The sequence below is a fragment of the Falco biarmicus genome, chromosome 9, assembly GCF_023638135.1.
Source record: "Falco biarmicus isolate bFalBia1 chromosome 9, bFalBia1.pri, whole genome shotgun sequence".
In the NCBI taxonomy this organism is placed as follows: Eukaryota; Metazoa; Chordata; class Aves; order Falconiformes; family Falconidae; genus Falco; species Falco biarmicus.
The window spans coordinates 20,323,706-20,339,435 of NC_079296.1; the positions used below are offsets into that span (position 1 = coordinate 20,323,706).

A 15,730-nucleotide genomic window follows, 5' to 3' on the forward strand; every position below is an offset into this window, starting at 1 on the left:
AACAATCAGTGCAAAATGGAAACTGCCTCTCACAATATGCAGGGGCAAAAATAGAAGCCCTTTTCCTCAGTACAAGACAGACATGGACCTGTTGACATGGGTCCAGAGGAGGACCACTAAAATCAGAGGGATGGAAAAGCTTTCCTGTGAGGACAAGCTGAGAGCACTGGGGTTGTTTAGCCTGGAAAAGAGAAGGCTCTAGGGAGATGGTATTGTGACCTTTCAATAATTAAAGGGGGCTTATAACAAACAGAACAGACTTTCTAATAGAGCATGTAATGATAGGATGAGAGGTAATGATTTTAAACTAAAGGAAGGTAGATTCAGACTAGATACAAGGAAGAAACTTGTATGATGAGGGTGGTGAAACACTGGCACAGGTTGTACAGAGGGGTGGTAGATGCCCCATCCTTGGAAACATTCAAGGTCAGATTGGACAGGGCTCTGAGCAACCTGATTTAATCGAAGGTGTCCCTGCTCATTGCAGAGGGTGTGGGTTAAATGACCTTTAACGGTTCCTTTCAAGCCAAACCATTGTATGATTATATGATTCCACTGAGAACAGAGGGAATGAGAAGAAATGCTATGCAACATGCTTATACAAAATTCCCCCAGCTCTGATGGTGGGCACCTAATGAGAACGGGACCCATGTTTGCAAAGCAGACATCAGAACAGTGATCCAGGTAAGGAGAAAGCTGAGCTTCAGGCGCTATTCAGTCCAGGGGTCTCATGCTCCATCATTTCTCTTGAAATTAGGCCACCATGCAACTAGAAATTCAAGATCCACGATGCCCAAAGCACAGCATGCAGAACTAAAGTGAGACACTGAGATGGAAGTAGTATGCTCTGAAGCTCTGGATCCTGCCTACAGGGAACAACATTCTGCAGCTGCTCCCTTCCAGAGGACAGCCCATGTCATCTGAGCAGTCAAATTCCCTCTAATCTGTTCTCCTTTTGCAATCTGATTAATCCACCCTTGTACCTGAAAAAATAAGAGTGTGCTCCCATGGGATGCCTGGAGCTACGTGGACATAATCCCTCTAAGGCTCAGTGCTTTCTTACTTGATGGTCAAATGCTGTTCTCAGTATTTTACTGTGCAAAAGGTCACCGTCTTAAAAATCAGTTTAGTTGTAGTCCTAAACAGGCTTATCATTTCAGTCTTTTCTGTGGACTAAGGCAAAGCTTAGCTAATCACTCTAAGAAAGCTGAGTTTGTAGACCAAGTAGGATAGTTAGTCTTTTTTTATTTTTTTTTTTTCTGGGTTTAATAGTCTTGGAAAGTAAGCAAATTGGATGGTGCTTTGAAGCGTAGGTGAGATTTAGGCATTTGCTGTCCAAGGCAGGTGCATTGCCTTCTATGCAATGAATCCTTATTCACTTCAGACTCAAATTTAGTTTGATAGACATTATAGAACAATAAAACTTCAGTGAAAACTGGCATAACCTATTAGATTACCTAACAATACATGCAGGTTGTCAAGCTCTGTGAAGAAAAGCAAAGGCACTGCACTTTTTTTCTCCTGTCAGCTGCAGTTTCAATATGTATTGTTGTTCGCAGGAAGAACTGAAGCTCAAGTACAGAGCGATGAAACGGCAGGCAGGCAAACCTCTGAAGCAAAGCTGAGGACTACAAGTTGCCAAATAGCAAACAACACTATACAGTAGCCAGTTCCACCTGGAAATGTGGGAAATTGATGAAAGACTATAGTTTCTGTATCTAATTCTTCTTCTCCTTTCCTTTTAAAGAGAGAAATGCCCTACTGTAAAGATGAGAAATAACTTTTAATCTAAACCCGAAAGAAATACTAAGAAAATATATCTAACTGGGAAGAGCAGCCTGTCAGCAAATGGCACGTGCAAATCTGATGTACAGAAAGGCCCAGTCAATCAAACAGAGAAAAATTTCAATGTATGTGCTTTTTAGTTATCCTGATAGCATAATTACTTCCATGCATTTGTATGTTCAGTTTAAACAATTCTGGAAAAAATCTCATGGTCATGGATTTGCTACTCAAGGCAAGATTCCCACAAGCAAGCCTTGTTCAAAGACAATCTTAGAGATCCATGCATATGTATTTTGGTTTACATTAATTTAACTTTTAACCTATCTACTTTGTGAAATAAAATGTTGGGAAAATGGAATTTATTAATTTTAATGAACATGGGACATGTACAGTGTCATTATTCGTAACATTTACAGACACATCTAAACACTTCTGCTTGAAAACAACCAGATATGTATTTTGATACTTTCAATTTGTAACTATGTGTAACACAATAATTTAACAATTTCTATTCACAGCATGCCAATACTGCTGAAACACCTACATTTAGCTAGTCAACCAAAATTCCTGCTAATTGTAACAATTGAGCATGAAATTTGTTGGCAATTTTGTTCAATACAAATCATATATTTCTATCCAAACGATTTCTACACTCATCTGATTATGCAGTACATGTGCCAAATAAATTTTGTGAAGTGGAAAGATACATTTTTATCAAAAAAAACCTGAACAAAATCAGGTTTTCAAAACTAAATGTGAATTCACAGATCCTACAGATCATAAGCTAATAAGCAGGGGCTTTACTCTCTTATTAGTATGAAATATTGAGACATCAGCCTGCATGTAGACAAATCTCTTATATCTCACATTTAAGGTGTTCTTGCAATGTCTGTTTGCCCATGAGGGTAAATTGACTCAATCTAAATAAACAAGAAAACAAGAGAATATGGAGATTAAAAATGTGTTTTCTGTAAATGTAGAGACTGTGTATGTTCCAGAACCAACCTACAACTTTTTAAAACCTTAAGTAAAGGACTCTGTTATAACATCAACAAGTTTTGGTGTGTTAGTACATACTTTAGTAATAAATACACACACAAAACATTTTATCTTTATGAAAAAATGATGTGGTCTATTTCAGGCAGCATCTCTCAGACTATTTTTAGATTTATCATATGCTGAAGGAGAAAACTAATACTTGGCAATCTTGAAATATTCTTAACTGCATTCTGTGCAAGGAATCAAACATTTATACACTTTACATTTAATAGAGTTAGTATACAAACACACATCAAAAATCATAGCTGTGACCAGTATGCATGAGCAACTAGATTAGGTATTTGTTCTGAATCACAGGCTCAGAACATTCACACATTGCTAGACATAAATTTAAAAGAAGCAACAAAAATATTATGCAAATGTAAAGATATTTAATTGGGCAGAGCTACACTGCTGTATATGACCACTGAATGATGAATTAAATAGTGTGAAATCTAAAATTCCTATTTTGTGAAAAACAGTTCATTATATGAGGAAGGAGTTATTAGGAGTTTTGCAAACCAAATATTTTCAGGTAAACACTTTAATGGAAGAACTACCAAAAGTAAATTTTGCATATGATAAAACATCCCTCACCCATTGTATCACAAAAGGATAGTCAAGGCGAATCAATCACTTACAAAGAACAATATATATATATATATATAATATATATATATATATATATTTGAAGGTAGAATTTAAAATAAAGTGAGTCAATAATTTAGGAGAAAGTTTTCCAGGTTAACAGGTTTGAGGGATTGGGCAAAGAATGCAGTGAGCCATCAAGGTCAAAGCGTAGCAGAAGAAAACGGAGTTCTTGAGGCACTGGATGGCAAATTTAGCAAGATCTTTGAGAAATACAGAAAAACAGAAAACGTGATCTAATGTAGATTCTTCTCTTCAGTGTCAGGTATATCCCCTGACTATGTTTCTCTGACAGCTAGTATTGTGGGATGCGTGGATTTTGAAAGACTGTATAAAAGGTAACACACTCATTATGAAAAAAAAAAATTACATCATGAATACAGATTTAAGAGAGAATACTGAAGCTATTACAGAGTGGACTGGAGATCACATTAGGCAGATGTACAGTCATGGAGAGACTGGGGGTCAGAGATGACTTAACAGTTTCTGATCTTGCAAGAAAACTGAGGACATAAATCAATGAAGATAACAGCAAAACCATTGGGTCAGAAATATTCAGTAACAGAAAAATAATAGTGTAGTGTAGGTAATTAAAGGTGCTCAAACAACAGAAATGGAAAATTTTCAGAGAGTACACAGAAGAAGAAGCTAGGCAGCAAGGCGAATAATAACAAAGACAGAGCTGAAAGGAGAGAAGGTAATGCACCTATGGGTACATGGCACCTGAGAAATTTTTGTCTAACCTGTTCTAAAAAGCTTCCAATAAAAGAAATTCCATCACCTCCCCAGGCAATTGCTTCCAGTGATTCAGGATTATTATGAGAAGTTTTTCCTGATATCCAGCCTAAACCTCTTCTACCACAATTTAAGTCCATTACACCTTTGCTGCCGACAGTGCATGCAAAGAAAAGATCCTTACCCTCCTGATTGCTGCTAACCTTTTGCATATTTCAAGGTTATTCTTTTGACTCCTTTCAATAGTTTATTCCAATTTCCTTGACTTTTCCTTGTAGCTATATTTTCTAAGTCTCTGATTGCTCACATTGTTCTCATCTAGATTCTCTTTCCTCTGGTCCTCCTTGAGCCACAGTGCCACAGAGCAGCCACAGCATTTAGCGAAGCTCTTTCCAATGCCAAGCAGAGCTTGGCTTACAGACGTAACATATAGACAATATGGATAATCCAAACTTGGAATCAGCATGAGGTAACCCCCCCCCCCCAAAAAAAAAAAAATTGAGCAAACAAAACTTTGCTAGGAAAGAAAAATATTAGTTAGGAAAATTACAGTTAAACTCAGGGATGAGAGTTCTAAACCCACCAATTCATCACATGCACATCCAAATCCTTCTAAGGGCAGGTTACAAAAAACCAATGCAACCTTTGTTTCTGACTGACACTGAAAAGAACAAATATGGTAGGTGTCTCTATGTTTCTGCTCCCTTGAGTTCAGCTAAAGGTTTTGCAGCCACTGGAATAATTCGTAAAAAACTGTAACTTGTTCTGTGTGGTCACGGGTGAGCTGGCTCACAGGTTGTATCCTACACTTGGCATTACACCTCCCTCAGCACTGAGCACGACAAGGAGAGAAACATGGATTAGCCAGTGAAACTATCCTCCCCCATCCAGGAAAATGGTTTACCCACAAGATAGTGTGGGATAATGTCTAGTGATCCCAGTGTAACAATAAAGAATGATCAGATTTGATCAGATTTGAAACAAAATTCATAATAAATATTTAATGTAATATACTAATATCTTGTTTGAAGTTCCAGTGTTCAGCTCCCCAATAAGCTTGCACAAGCAACAATTGCAACTTTGTAAATTATATAGCATGACTTTTTAGCAAGAAGTAGAAGTATAATGGTCTTTGATAGCTCCTGTTGCCAAATATGTATTGTCTTTATGGTCACTGGAAATGAGATGACCATTCTAGGGACAATTTCATCATTTTCTTAAATAAATTCTTTCTTACAAGGGGAGTGAAGTTATCCTCTGATACTGAGACTAAAATTAGGAACTAAGAATATCAAGGAGCAATGTGATGACCCATAACGAATAGTTGGGAAGAGTCTGTTCCTTGATATTAGACATTATGTCATCAAAACAATGCAGGTGTAATGCCGATGAAGCATACAACTATTTTAATTTTTTTAAAATAAAATAACGAAGTGTGCTTAGGTTGCAATTTGAAAAATTACTTACTGAATTATTCAACATAAACAAGAAAATGAACCCAACTTAACTAGATTTATTTGTAAAGCAAGATAAAAAGTCCTGACATCTTATTGGCAGGAGAAACCAGCAACACAGCTTATTAGTATAAACGTCAACTACTTAAAGCCCACAGACCTCTGGTACAGCATTTTAATGCGTTTTAATAAGTCACTCTGATTTCCAATGGCCATTCCTAGTATAATGCTAGCTACTGGTGTAGATGCATACCTTCCAATTCTTACTCAAATAAATGAGAAATAATAGCCAGTCTTTGCATCACACTTACCAGAGGTGCCTGAAATTCAAAACTCACTTAATGTACCGTAAATATTACTTACTGCTCACTAGAGAAACAAAGCTAGATTTTACTTGAAATTCAAAATCCTTGAGATCATCTTACCTTGTCAGAAGTAGAGAACAATCTAGCACGTGTGATAATTTTACAGGAAATGCAATGACTTGATGGGAAAATGATTGAAAGATTTACTTTTCTGCAGAAATAATTATTAAAGAACATCTCTTTGGACAAAAAAAAAAAAAAAAAAAAAAAAAAAGAAAAAGCATCCAAGTAATACTGTAAACATATCAAATGGATGATCATAAAAGCAGATCTGCACTTGATCCTTATGCAGGCAATAACACGTGTGTCTTCACTCCAGAAGATGTAGCATGGTAGATGCTGGTGTGCAGAGACTTAGCATGGCCATACACCAGTTTACAGTAGTGCTGACCTTATCTCACAGGCCTAAAGAAAGTATGTGTGCCTGTTTCCAAAATAAAGTAAAATCATGGCCTCTGAATGAACCAGAGAATACTCAAGTTAGGCAAAGCAGGACAGAAAAACATTTTTACTACTTTTCAAGCATGCAGTTTAACTAAAATGACTGTCAGCAGCACAGTGGAAGTGACTCTTCAAAAGTGATTTATATTTTTGGGAAAAAAAGAAGTTGCCTAAAGAAGGCTTGGAATATGAAGATAGCCTAAATGATTTAGCTTTTGGGAATACTGAGCAACAAAAAGCAACCAGGTCTGGAAATAGCTTAGATGTCTAGAAAAGACAAATTAAAGGAATAAAAAATGTTTTAACACCGAGGGCATTGAGTGTCAAGAAGTGTTGTATCTATTGATCTGTGATGCTACTTTAATTTTTTATGATTCTGGTGGTTGTATCACAAAACATCACAATATTCTCAAACTCTCTGGACAAGGTGCTTCTGGTGTTTTCTTACTCTGATCCTTAACAGGCTGTGCTATGTGAAACTGCTGAAAAGGGGACTTTGGGAATTCTTTCTCTGCTTTAGCTGTCCCTGGGACACTGGCCACTTCACTGTAACCCCCCTCGACTGATTCCCTCTTGGGATCCAGAGGTTCAATGACCTCCAGATTTCTTTTCCCCTCCTCTACTGGAGTAACTTTAGGCTGCTCTTGTTCTTCCCAAGAGCAAGGATGAAGAGCGAGGGGTGGCCTGCCTCCAGCCTCACCTTCCCTGGTGAAGGGTCTAGAGAACAAGTCTTATGAAGGGCAGCTGAGGAACTGGGGTTGTTTAGTCTGGAGAAAAGGAGCCTCAGAGAGGACCTTATTGCTCTCTACAACTACCTGAAATGAGGTTGTAGACAGGTGGGGTAGATCTCCCAAGTAGCAAATGATAACACAAGAGAAAATAGGCTCAAGTTGCACCAGGGGAGGTTTAGTTTGGCTATTAGGGAGAATTCCTTCTCTGAAAGGGTGGCCAAGCATTGGAACAGGCTGTCCAGGGAGGTGGTGGAATCACCACCCTTGGAAGTGTTCAAAAAAACTGTAGATGTGGTGCTTAGAGGCATGGTTCAGTGATGGACTTGGCAGTCCTGGGTTAACAGTTGTACTTGACCCTAAAGGTCTTTTCCAGCCCAACATATTCTATGATTCCCTTGTGAGAGTTCATGCAGATTTCATCACTTTCGAGTAGGGAAATGGTGATCGTAATGGAAGCAGATAAAGGTTAGGGTTGGCATGTGTCAAATAAGATAATTGTGCACAAGATTAGTATTGTGAGTACCATGCCACAGCAAGAGCAGGTATTGCTTCATAGATTTAGAATTGGATACTATGCCATCAATATCATTAGCAAGATAGCGGTTGATGTGATAGCAAGAGGGAAGGAGGGCAAGGGAAAAGCTAAATTTGATGTCTTCTGTACTAAGTTTAAACTGACAATAAGATATTTAATAGTTGATACAAGGCTAAAATGACAGAATGGATGACAAGATGAGACTTGTTAATGTCATGTTGTGATTCAGTTACACAGAAAAGCAGCCTGAGAAGGTAAAGATTGATGAATAATATGGTTTAAATTGGGAAGAGCAAAGGCTATTGCCAATGCCTGAAAACCCACTCAGATGACAGGAAACAGGAGGACTATGATGCAGATTAAAGTTTTCCGAAGGAGTTCATATCAAGATACTGTCATTTTGTTGGCAAAACATTAAGAAAGATAGACCGGCTGGTAAAGACTCCAAAGCAGAGAGAGGACAAAATAACAGAGATTCAGCTCTGTAATTCAGACTTTGTAATTTTTTCAGGGGTTTATTTTAATCTGCTTCAAATTGTTGCTAACTGAAAATACACCCAAATATTATCAGTTGTACTATAAGTACCTATACTAGGCAACGATTTTAAGTACAGCATCCACACGCATTATTTTTTTGAGCTATGCTTTCCAAACACTGGGGAAAAAGTGCCTTACAATTGCAAACTAAAACTCTACTGTGCAACAGTTGCTCTGGATATTTACAAATAAATGCAAATAATAAAATAAAAGCTAATCAAATGGCATAGTGGAATTACCACGTAGATATTCATGTGTATACTGACATGTACCAGACCATCAGTATTAATACAGAACCCCAGCTGTACAAAACCACCATCGTGTAAGCCAGGTGACATTGAAGAGCAGCCTTACCATGCAGCTGAACAGGAGACTTGCCGTAATGTCTGGAACAGCTCAATGACGTTATACTGTGCCCGAAGGACTCATGGATTAATACGTCATTGGAAGTGTGGAAGTTATTACAATGTCAATAAAAGTCCAACAATGTCCAAAGTATCAATAAGTAACATACAATGGCAATAAAAGTATGAGGTGAGGGAATGCAATGAACAACCATTAAAACTGGAACCCCTGGTATATCATTGCAAGATCTTCACAATGCCAGTGGAACATTCGGAAGAGAACTACTGTATATTCCTCACTTTTACCAAAACTTTAAAAGATTCCAATGGGCATCAGATAACACAGAATTATTGAAATTGCTTATTGATTCTAATACAACAAAATTACATCATAGCCTTCACACTATCCTATTGTTTAAGCATTGCATCCTGGAAATGCACGTGTGATCCAAATTCCCTTTGTATGAGAGAAAGCTGAGAACGAAGAACAGAATGGCAACAAGGACTTTTAGCGTCCTCTTGCAAACTGAGGATAGACTGGGAATAGAAGCTTAATATAGCTCCTTCTTACAGAATATACATCAAAGGAAAATCAACACCCTGAATCACATTCATTTAAACCTCAGTGCAATGCTTTGTTTTGATATAGATCAGTATACTGTAATTCCAAGGAAATTTTGAATGGACTTCATTCTGTATGTAACTATGTATTAATTAGGAAAAAACCCACTATGGATACTGAATACTAAACAATTATTAGAAAATGCCATGCTAGGTAGAAAAAGCTAATAAAAACCTGTAAAATATAATTAAAATATTTTAGCATCTACCTATTTTAGTGCTAAATTAAAGATATCAGAAAAGAAAATGTGGCAATTAACTTGTGATGTTTACTTCTACTCTAAAGTTTAATTAAATAATCAGTATGTTCAGAATTAGAGTTTGGCTGCCTCAGCTCCCACTCATTGCCTCCCTCTGAAAAGATGACAGAGAGAATGGTCCTAGACACCAGTGCAAAAACAAGGAAATCACATTAAAAAAACCCCAAAACTTTTAACTACAGTGTAGTTTATCCTCAGCCTGAGGGGCTGAAGAGGTCTTCTGTTCCAAGAAAAAAGGAGACAGAAACGTGGTGATATTGGTGAAGTAAGTGTTCTAGTATTTGGTCAGAAAATAACAAAGCTTCTTCAAAGAGATTCGGCATTTTTATTCACTATCTATTCCAAGTATTTAAATTATGCCAGCAAGAACAATTGTGATGGCTTCCCGTACAGTAGCAGGACTGAGCGCCTCAATTCGATAAGTACTCAAGAGCTGATTCTTTTTCTTTCTGCTATGAATCTGTTTTTCACATTGCTCACTTCTCCATGAACCTTAGAGATTTGATAGAGTGTATTTAATCTTCCATTGAAAGAGGCTATTGAGAAAAGTAAGAGAAGCTTTGAATTTGAGAGAAATTGGCAGCAATGAAAAGAAAAGTACAATCTCGAAAGATTTCAGAGCTATCACACCTCATTCCCAGGTCCCACCATAAATAAGATAAAGTAATAACTGTAAACACAATATTGTAAATAAAAGTAAAGGAATAGAGGATTACAATCTACCAAAAGCCCAACCCAGATTAGATATTCATTATTATCCACATATTGTAATTCTCCCTCTATTTTCAGGTGAAACTTCCAGAAGCCATTTCATGCGTTATTACACTATCCCAATATCACATTGCCTTGCATATTACTATTTCTTTTCCAAGGTACTGTAATTACAATAAAAAATGCAGTAATGCAGCCATTAGCTACAAACAAAAATATGCAGTATATTCAGTGTTCTTTAAAACTGTACATATAAAACACAACACTGAAATTCAACTCACAGCTGCTTTTATTATTTATTTATTTGTTGTAATTGCTGTTAATTAAGATAGATGTTAACTAGGGGGCACTGTGTACTTGAAGGACTGAGCAGGTTTGCTCCCTCCTTCATGCCTGTGTCTCGCATTCCTTCAGCTCACATCCATCATGAAAGGACTGCCAGGTGAGCTGACTGTCACTCCAGCACAGGCTAATAGATTCTCCAGTGGCTTTTGTTACAGCTCATGTCACGCTATTAAAACTCTGAGCCTTGAAAACGGCACCGCATACATAGCTGAGGCTTGTCAACTCCAGGTAATCAGACGCTGCTTGGTTTCAGAAGCAGATGCAGATGAGACTAGCAATATAAATATGCAAATCACAATGGTCCCTTGTCAGCACCACTGTTCCTACCTCTAATGGCCCTCGTAGAAAGTCTGTTTGCTCAGCTCCTACTTCCAGTGCTACATCGACAGAAGCAAAGGGGCGGCTGGCCATCTGCTGTCGCTCCCGCATAAGTTGCTGATGAGGAAAAAATGATGTTTTAACAAAACATTAAAAAATGCACCAGATATTAGTCTGCCCTACTATACCTCCCATTAAAACATAAGAATGCAAATAGCATGCAAATAAATAGCCATACTTGAAATATTAAAGGGAGAAAGTTATATTAAATTATCATCATCTATATTTACTCGAGAACTGAGCCTGGATCGCTTATGTTGTCTACAAATGGTCTTGCAGTTTGAACTCTTGATGAAATCGCCAAATGAAAGCTTCCCTAACTGACTGTTCGCTCTAAATAACTTTGCTATTTGTGCAAGTTGCAAGCAAATATGGGAAACGGTTGGTAAAAATAGTTGAGGTTTAATTCCACTGATAATGCATACATTAGAACACCTGCCAAGAACAAGTCCACTTGGCCTTCCAATTTTCATACTTCACTACTAAGCCAGATGGAGTTAATAGTGTCAGGACTCATAATTTTATGCAGTATCTTTACTGCAGTTACTCATATATGGAGAATGATGTCTCAGGATTGGGAAGCCTGCATCAGTGTATTTGAATACCATCAGCTATGCTCACAGAGCTTGTATAATCCCTTCCAATCATACCAGTGTGCTCACAAGTTCCAAGCAAAACCACAAAGCTAACTCATATTTCTTCCTCAATCTGTAATTATGATGCTTATTAAACCACGGTGAATAAAAAAGATGACCAGCACTAGATATTACAGATCTTACTTCACTGGTTCAGTGCAACTAATAAAAGCATTATTAAATATTTAAAGTGAATGAGTTGTGCAATTAAAGTTGTATGCTCCTTCAACTGAGCAGGATGTCACAGCATCTTGAAGAGACAAAATGCTTGTGAAAATGTTTTATTAGAAAAGATCTGAGTTTCATTTTCTTAGCATTTTTCTCCTTATTTTACCTCTGGAATGCTTAAAATGTTAGAAAAAGGTATTTGAATGTAAATGACACTAGCATTGTGATGTACTGTTTGTAAAAGCCTTTGAAATAATAAAAGGTATGCAAGCAAATATTTGCTGGCAGCTTGCTAATAAACACTTGATTTAAAAGTCTGTTACAAATTTTGCAATACTTCTCATGCATTTCATCTTGACTTCCATTTTAAGATTGTCTGTAGAAATCTAAAGAAGAGCTCATAACATTAAAAGCAGAAGAGCACGGTAGTCTCCTAACGCATACTCGGTACATTCCTAAGGCCGCCTTGTTATCAGCGTGCAGTGCATTTGCCAGTAAGCACCTGCGCAAACGGGCTTCCAGTGTATCATGCCAAGAGACGTCTGTGGGTGAAACTGGATGATTTATATTCAGAATAAATAAAAGCCTAGCGTGAATATCTAAATGGTTAAAAATTATGGGTTTAACTCTTCATTTAAAAATGAAACTGGTCGTCTCTGTATACTGAGTTACATCAGTGCTGATTTTTACAGCCAGAAAGCACTGTGATGCCCCAGCCTTACCAACAACTTGACAAGGCTACAAAAATTTAAAGCACAAAATACTGAGTCACTACATGCTAAAATTACCGTATCTAGCTCTTTTTTTCTTCCTAAAATAACAAAAATTAAAGAAAACAATGTTATTACAGTGGTCCTGCCATATGGAACTCATTACAGTATTGTAGCTATTGGCAAATTCTTACTTACTCTTTAATGGGAAACCCAACATTGTTTTAAACAAACAGAATTGCTTGGGGAAAGTATTTAAATGAACAGAACAACGCTCCAAATGCACAAACAATTATTTAAAAGATTTACTTAACACAGACTATAAAGGAATGTATATTTGATATGCTCTCTGTTTTTTAAAGCCAGCAGTTTTCTTCACCTCTGCTCTTGTTTATCCGTTGGGTGAAACCTTCTCATTCAGTGACACAAGTTTGTCACTGCAATTTTGATACTCTCTCATTTGAGAAGACTGCTACAAAGATTCTTAATTAGCTCTGGAAAGAAGAATGGAAACTCTAAAATGTCCGGCTGCCCATGAAGCGCTGCTGAGTTTGGCATCTAAGCACTTGTACATCAAAGAGAAGTGCTCTATTCAAAATACTGCTTCTTTCTGCTCAGCACTTTAAAGCTCCCTGTAAGGGGCAGAACAGGAAAAACGAGATGCAATGAGGAGAAATACAGGAAGATACGGTGTTCAAAATCAGTTTTGTGGCTGGAAAAGATCTCTAACTCCTACCATCTGCAACCGCCCGTGTATCAAGACTTGGACAAAGGCAAAGTTTCAGTTACAGAAACTCTTGTGAGTCAGATTATGGCAGGGCAGGTGGCATCCAGGTGTGTCACCCTGGGCTTCACTCACACCATTTTCATGTAGCCCCTATGGGTGGGGGGAAATTCCCACAATTCAGCCATAGGCCAAGAAACAGGGAAAATCTCCGAACATGGACATTATGAGAAGAGGGAAGAAACTCTTCCTTACATTTTTCTTAGCAGTAAAAGAGATTTAAAAAACCACTGATATTTCATCATAGCTGAAGCAGAATAAACATGGGATAGCGGTAAGTGGAACTACACTGGAATTAGTTATGTACTCATATTAAAAAAAAAAGGCTTTTACAAATCATATGAACAAAAAAATAAATACATACTTCAGTAATCAGGGATATTGGAGACAAATAATAGATTGATATTATCAACATGTAATATCTGAATATTTTATCACACATTTATTTTATATTTAGAATTAAGCACATGCCTAAATATTCACCAAAAACTACGGGAAATTCAAATCATTACTTTCTCAGCATAAGACTGAGAAATTAAATGAACGTTTATCTGACTGAGCAGACAAACCGATTTCAAGGTTTACCATAATTTTAAATCTCATTAAGTACAAGGGTATTGGCAAGATTAATTGTTTAGGTATCTCTATTGTTTTGCAGGAAATTCTAAGTATTAATTTATACCCTTATATTAAAGAGTTTTTCTTGTATAGAATTATAATTGCTATCAGTGAAAAACTGTAAGATGGTAAGATACTATAAATTAGTTCAATTTCTCACTCAAAACCTATAGAATTTGAAAACATTTCTTAAAAAAAACATTTTGACATAATTAGTCCCTTGTCATGGAAATACACATTTCACCTGATTCTTCATGGACATGGACACATCTTGGCCAAGATGATGTTAATTTTGTTTTGGCATGCTAGTTAAATGAGTACCTTTGAATGAGGATCTGCTTCCCCACCTAAAATTATATCACAGGAAAGTATTTGCCTGGGTATACAATTAAATTTTACATTGATCAAAAAAATTCTCATGGGGGATACTTCTCCTCTGATCAGTGCAGTTTGGAGTGAATTAAAATGTTTTATGGCATCTTGTATAAACTTCTATAAGAAAATGTGTTTGTTGCAAAGTTCTTATATAAGTAGAAATGTTTCACTAGTTTTTCATTTGGTTGATAATATTTAGCCTTAATTTCAAAATATTTTAACACCCATATTGTAATCATGTACAATAAAGCACTCAATGCAAAGTACATATTACAATGATTTAATATTAACAGAATACAATATTTCAGCAATTCAAGGCTGACATGTTTCAAATCTTTTCTATTTTAGGAAATGTTACCATTTTACTTCTTTTTCCTGCTTAGAAGACTTCTTTTCTTTTTTCTTCTCTTTTTTTTTTTTTTTTTTTCTTTTTTAATAACTTGGTCTCTCATGTGGAATAGGATAGTGTTTTAAACTTTCTCTATGCTCTTCTCTTCACCTTTCAGCATAACTGTCCTAGAAAAGCCATAATTGAAGAAAACCCAATAACATACATGCCATGTTAGGAACTAGGACAGGTGTACTTCCTCTTTGCTATACACTAACAGACATTCTTGAGGGACTGATAGATTAGGATCATTGAAAAGGATGAGAACATTTTACTGCCATAATAGGATGAAAAAAATATTCTTTCAAAGATCTTTCTGCTGCTGCTTGGTACTTTTATGGGCTAGCTTAGCCCACTGGCAAACAAGGTACGTGTTAGGGTGTGCCATAAAGTGTGCACGTCCAACTTCATGGGCAGCTTGACAGCTTGAGTAGGGATAAGGGGTGGCAAACACTTGTAAAAATGTTGGGAAGACTTCTGATTGCCAGACCAAAAATGTTTTCATTTTGGCTGTTAGAGCCAGGCAGTCGTAGTACACTATTTCAGAAATAAGGAAGGATATGGTAGTTGAAAGGGTACCTATTATTTTAACAACAGCAACAACTGTCTGGGTTTTCTTCTTTCACATCTTAGATTCCTTTTTTTTTTTCTTTTTTATTTTTTTTCTTTTTTTTTCTTTTTTTTTTTGGGGGGGGGGATGGGTGGGTGTTTGTTTGGGGTTTGTTTAATTTTTTTTGGTTATTTTTTCATAGATCACATCACTATCAACACTGTACCAGGACATTCATGAACTTGTCAAGGTGAGTGTTCAAAACCATGAAGAATGCTAATTCTTTAATCTCTCTGGCAAGTGCTCTCCAGTCCAGTGCTGCACTACCTCCTAGTGACAAAGATTTTCCAAACGTCTAATCTGAAATTCCTATTCTGTTTATTCATCACCCAGCTCTGACTTGTCTAAAATTACAACTCAGTCTCCTCCTTTTTCTCTCTTCTGTGCTGTCAACTGCTGATGTGAATAACACCAAAAGGCTACAACAAAACAATTAACAATGCTACACATGAAATCTGAGTTTTATAGGGAAAGTGTTTGCAACGGTGAAAAATGTCAAAACCTCATGGAGAGT

At 36.8% G+C, this 15,730-nt stretch overlaps 1 protein-coding gene across 2 annotated transcripts in view; it reads right to left on the reverse strand.

Annotated features, from left to right (window-relative positions):
- Positions 1–15,730, reverse strand: part of ATRNL1 (attractin like 1) — a 525,478-nt gene that overhangs the window by 119,892 nt on the left and 389,856 nt on the right. Inside the window, exon 27 of one of the 2 annotated variants that reach the window (XM_056352649.1) lies at positions 10,878–10,985. The exons of the other annotated variant lie outside the window; for it this stretch is intronic. Within the exon in view, the coding sequence (XP_056208624.1) occupies positions 10,878–10,985 (108 nt within the window). The remainder of the gene's footprint in view (positions 1–10,877; positions 10,986–15,730) is intronic. 2 annotated transcript variants of the gene reach the window in all.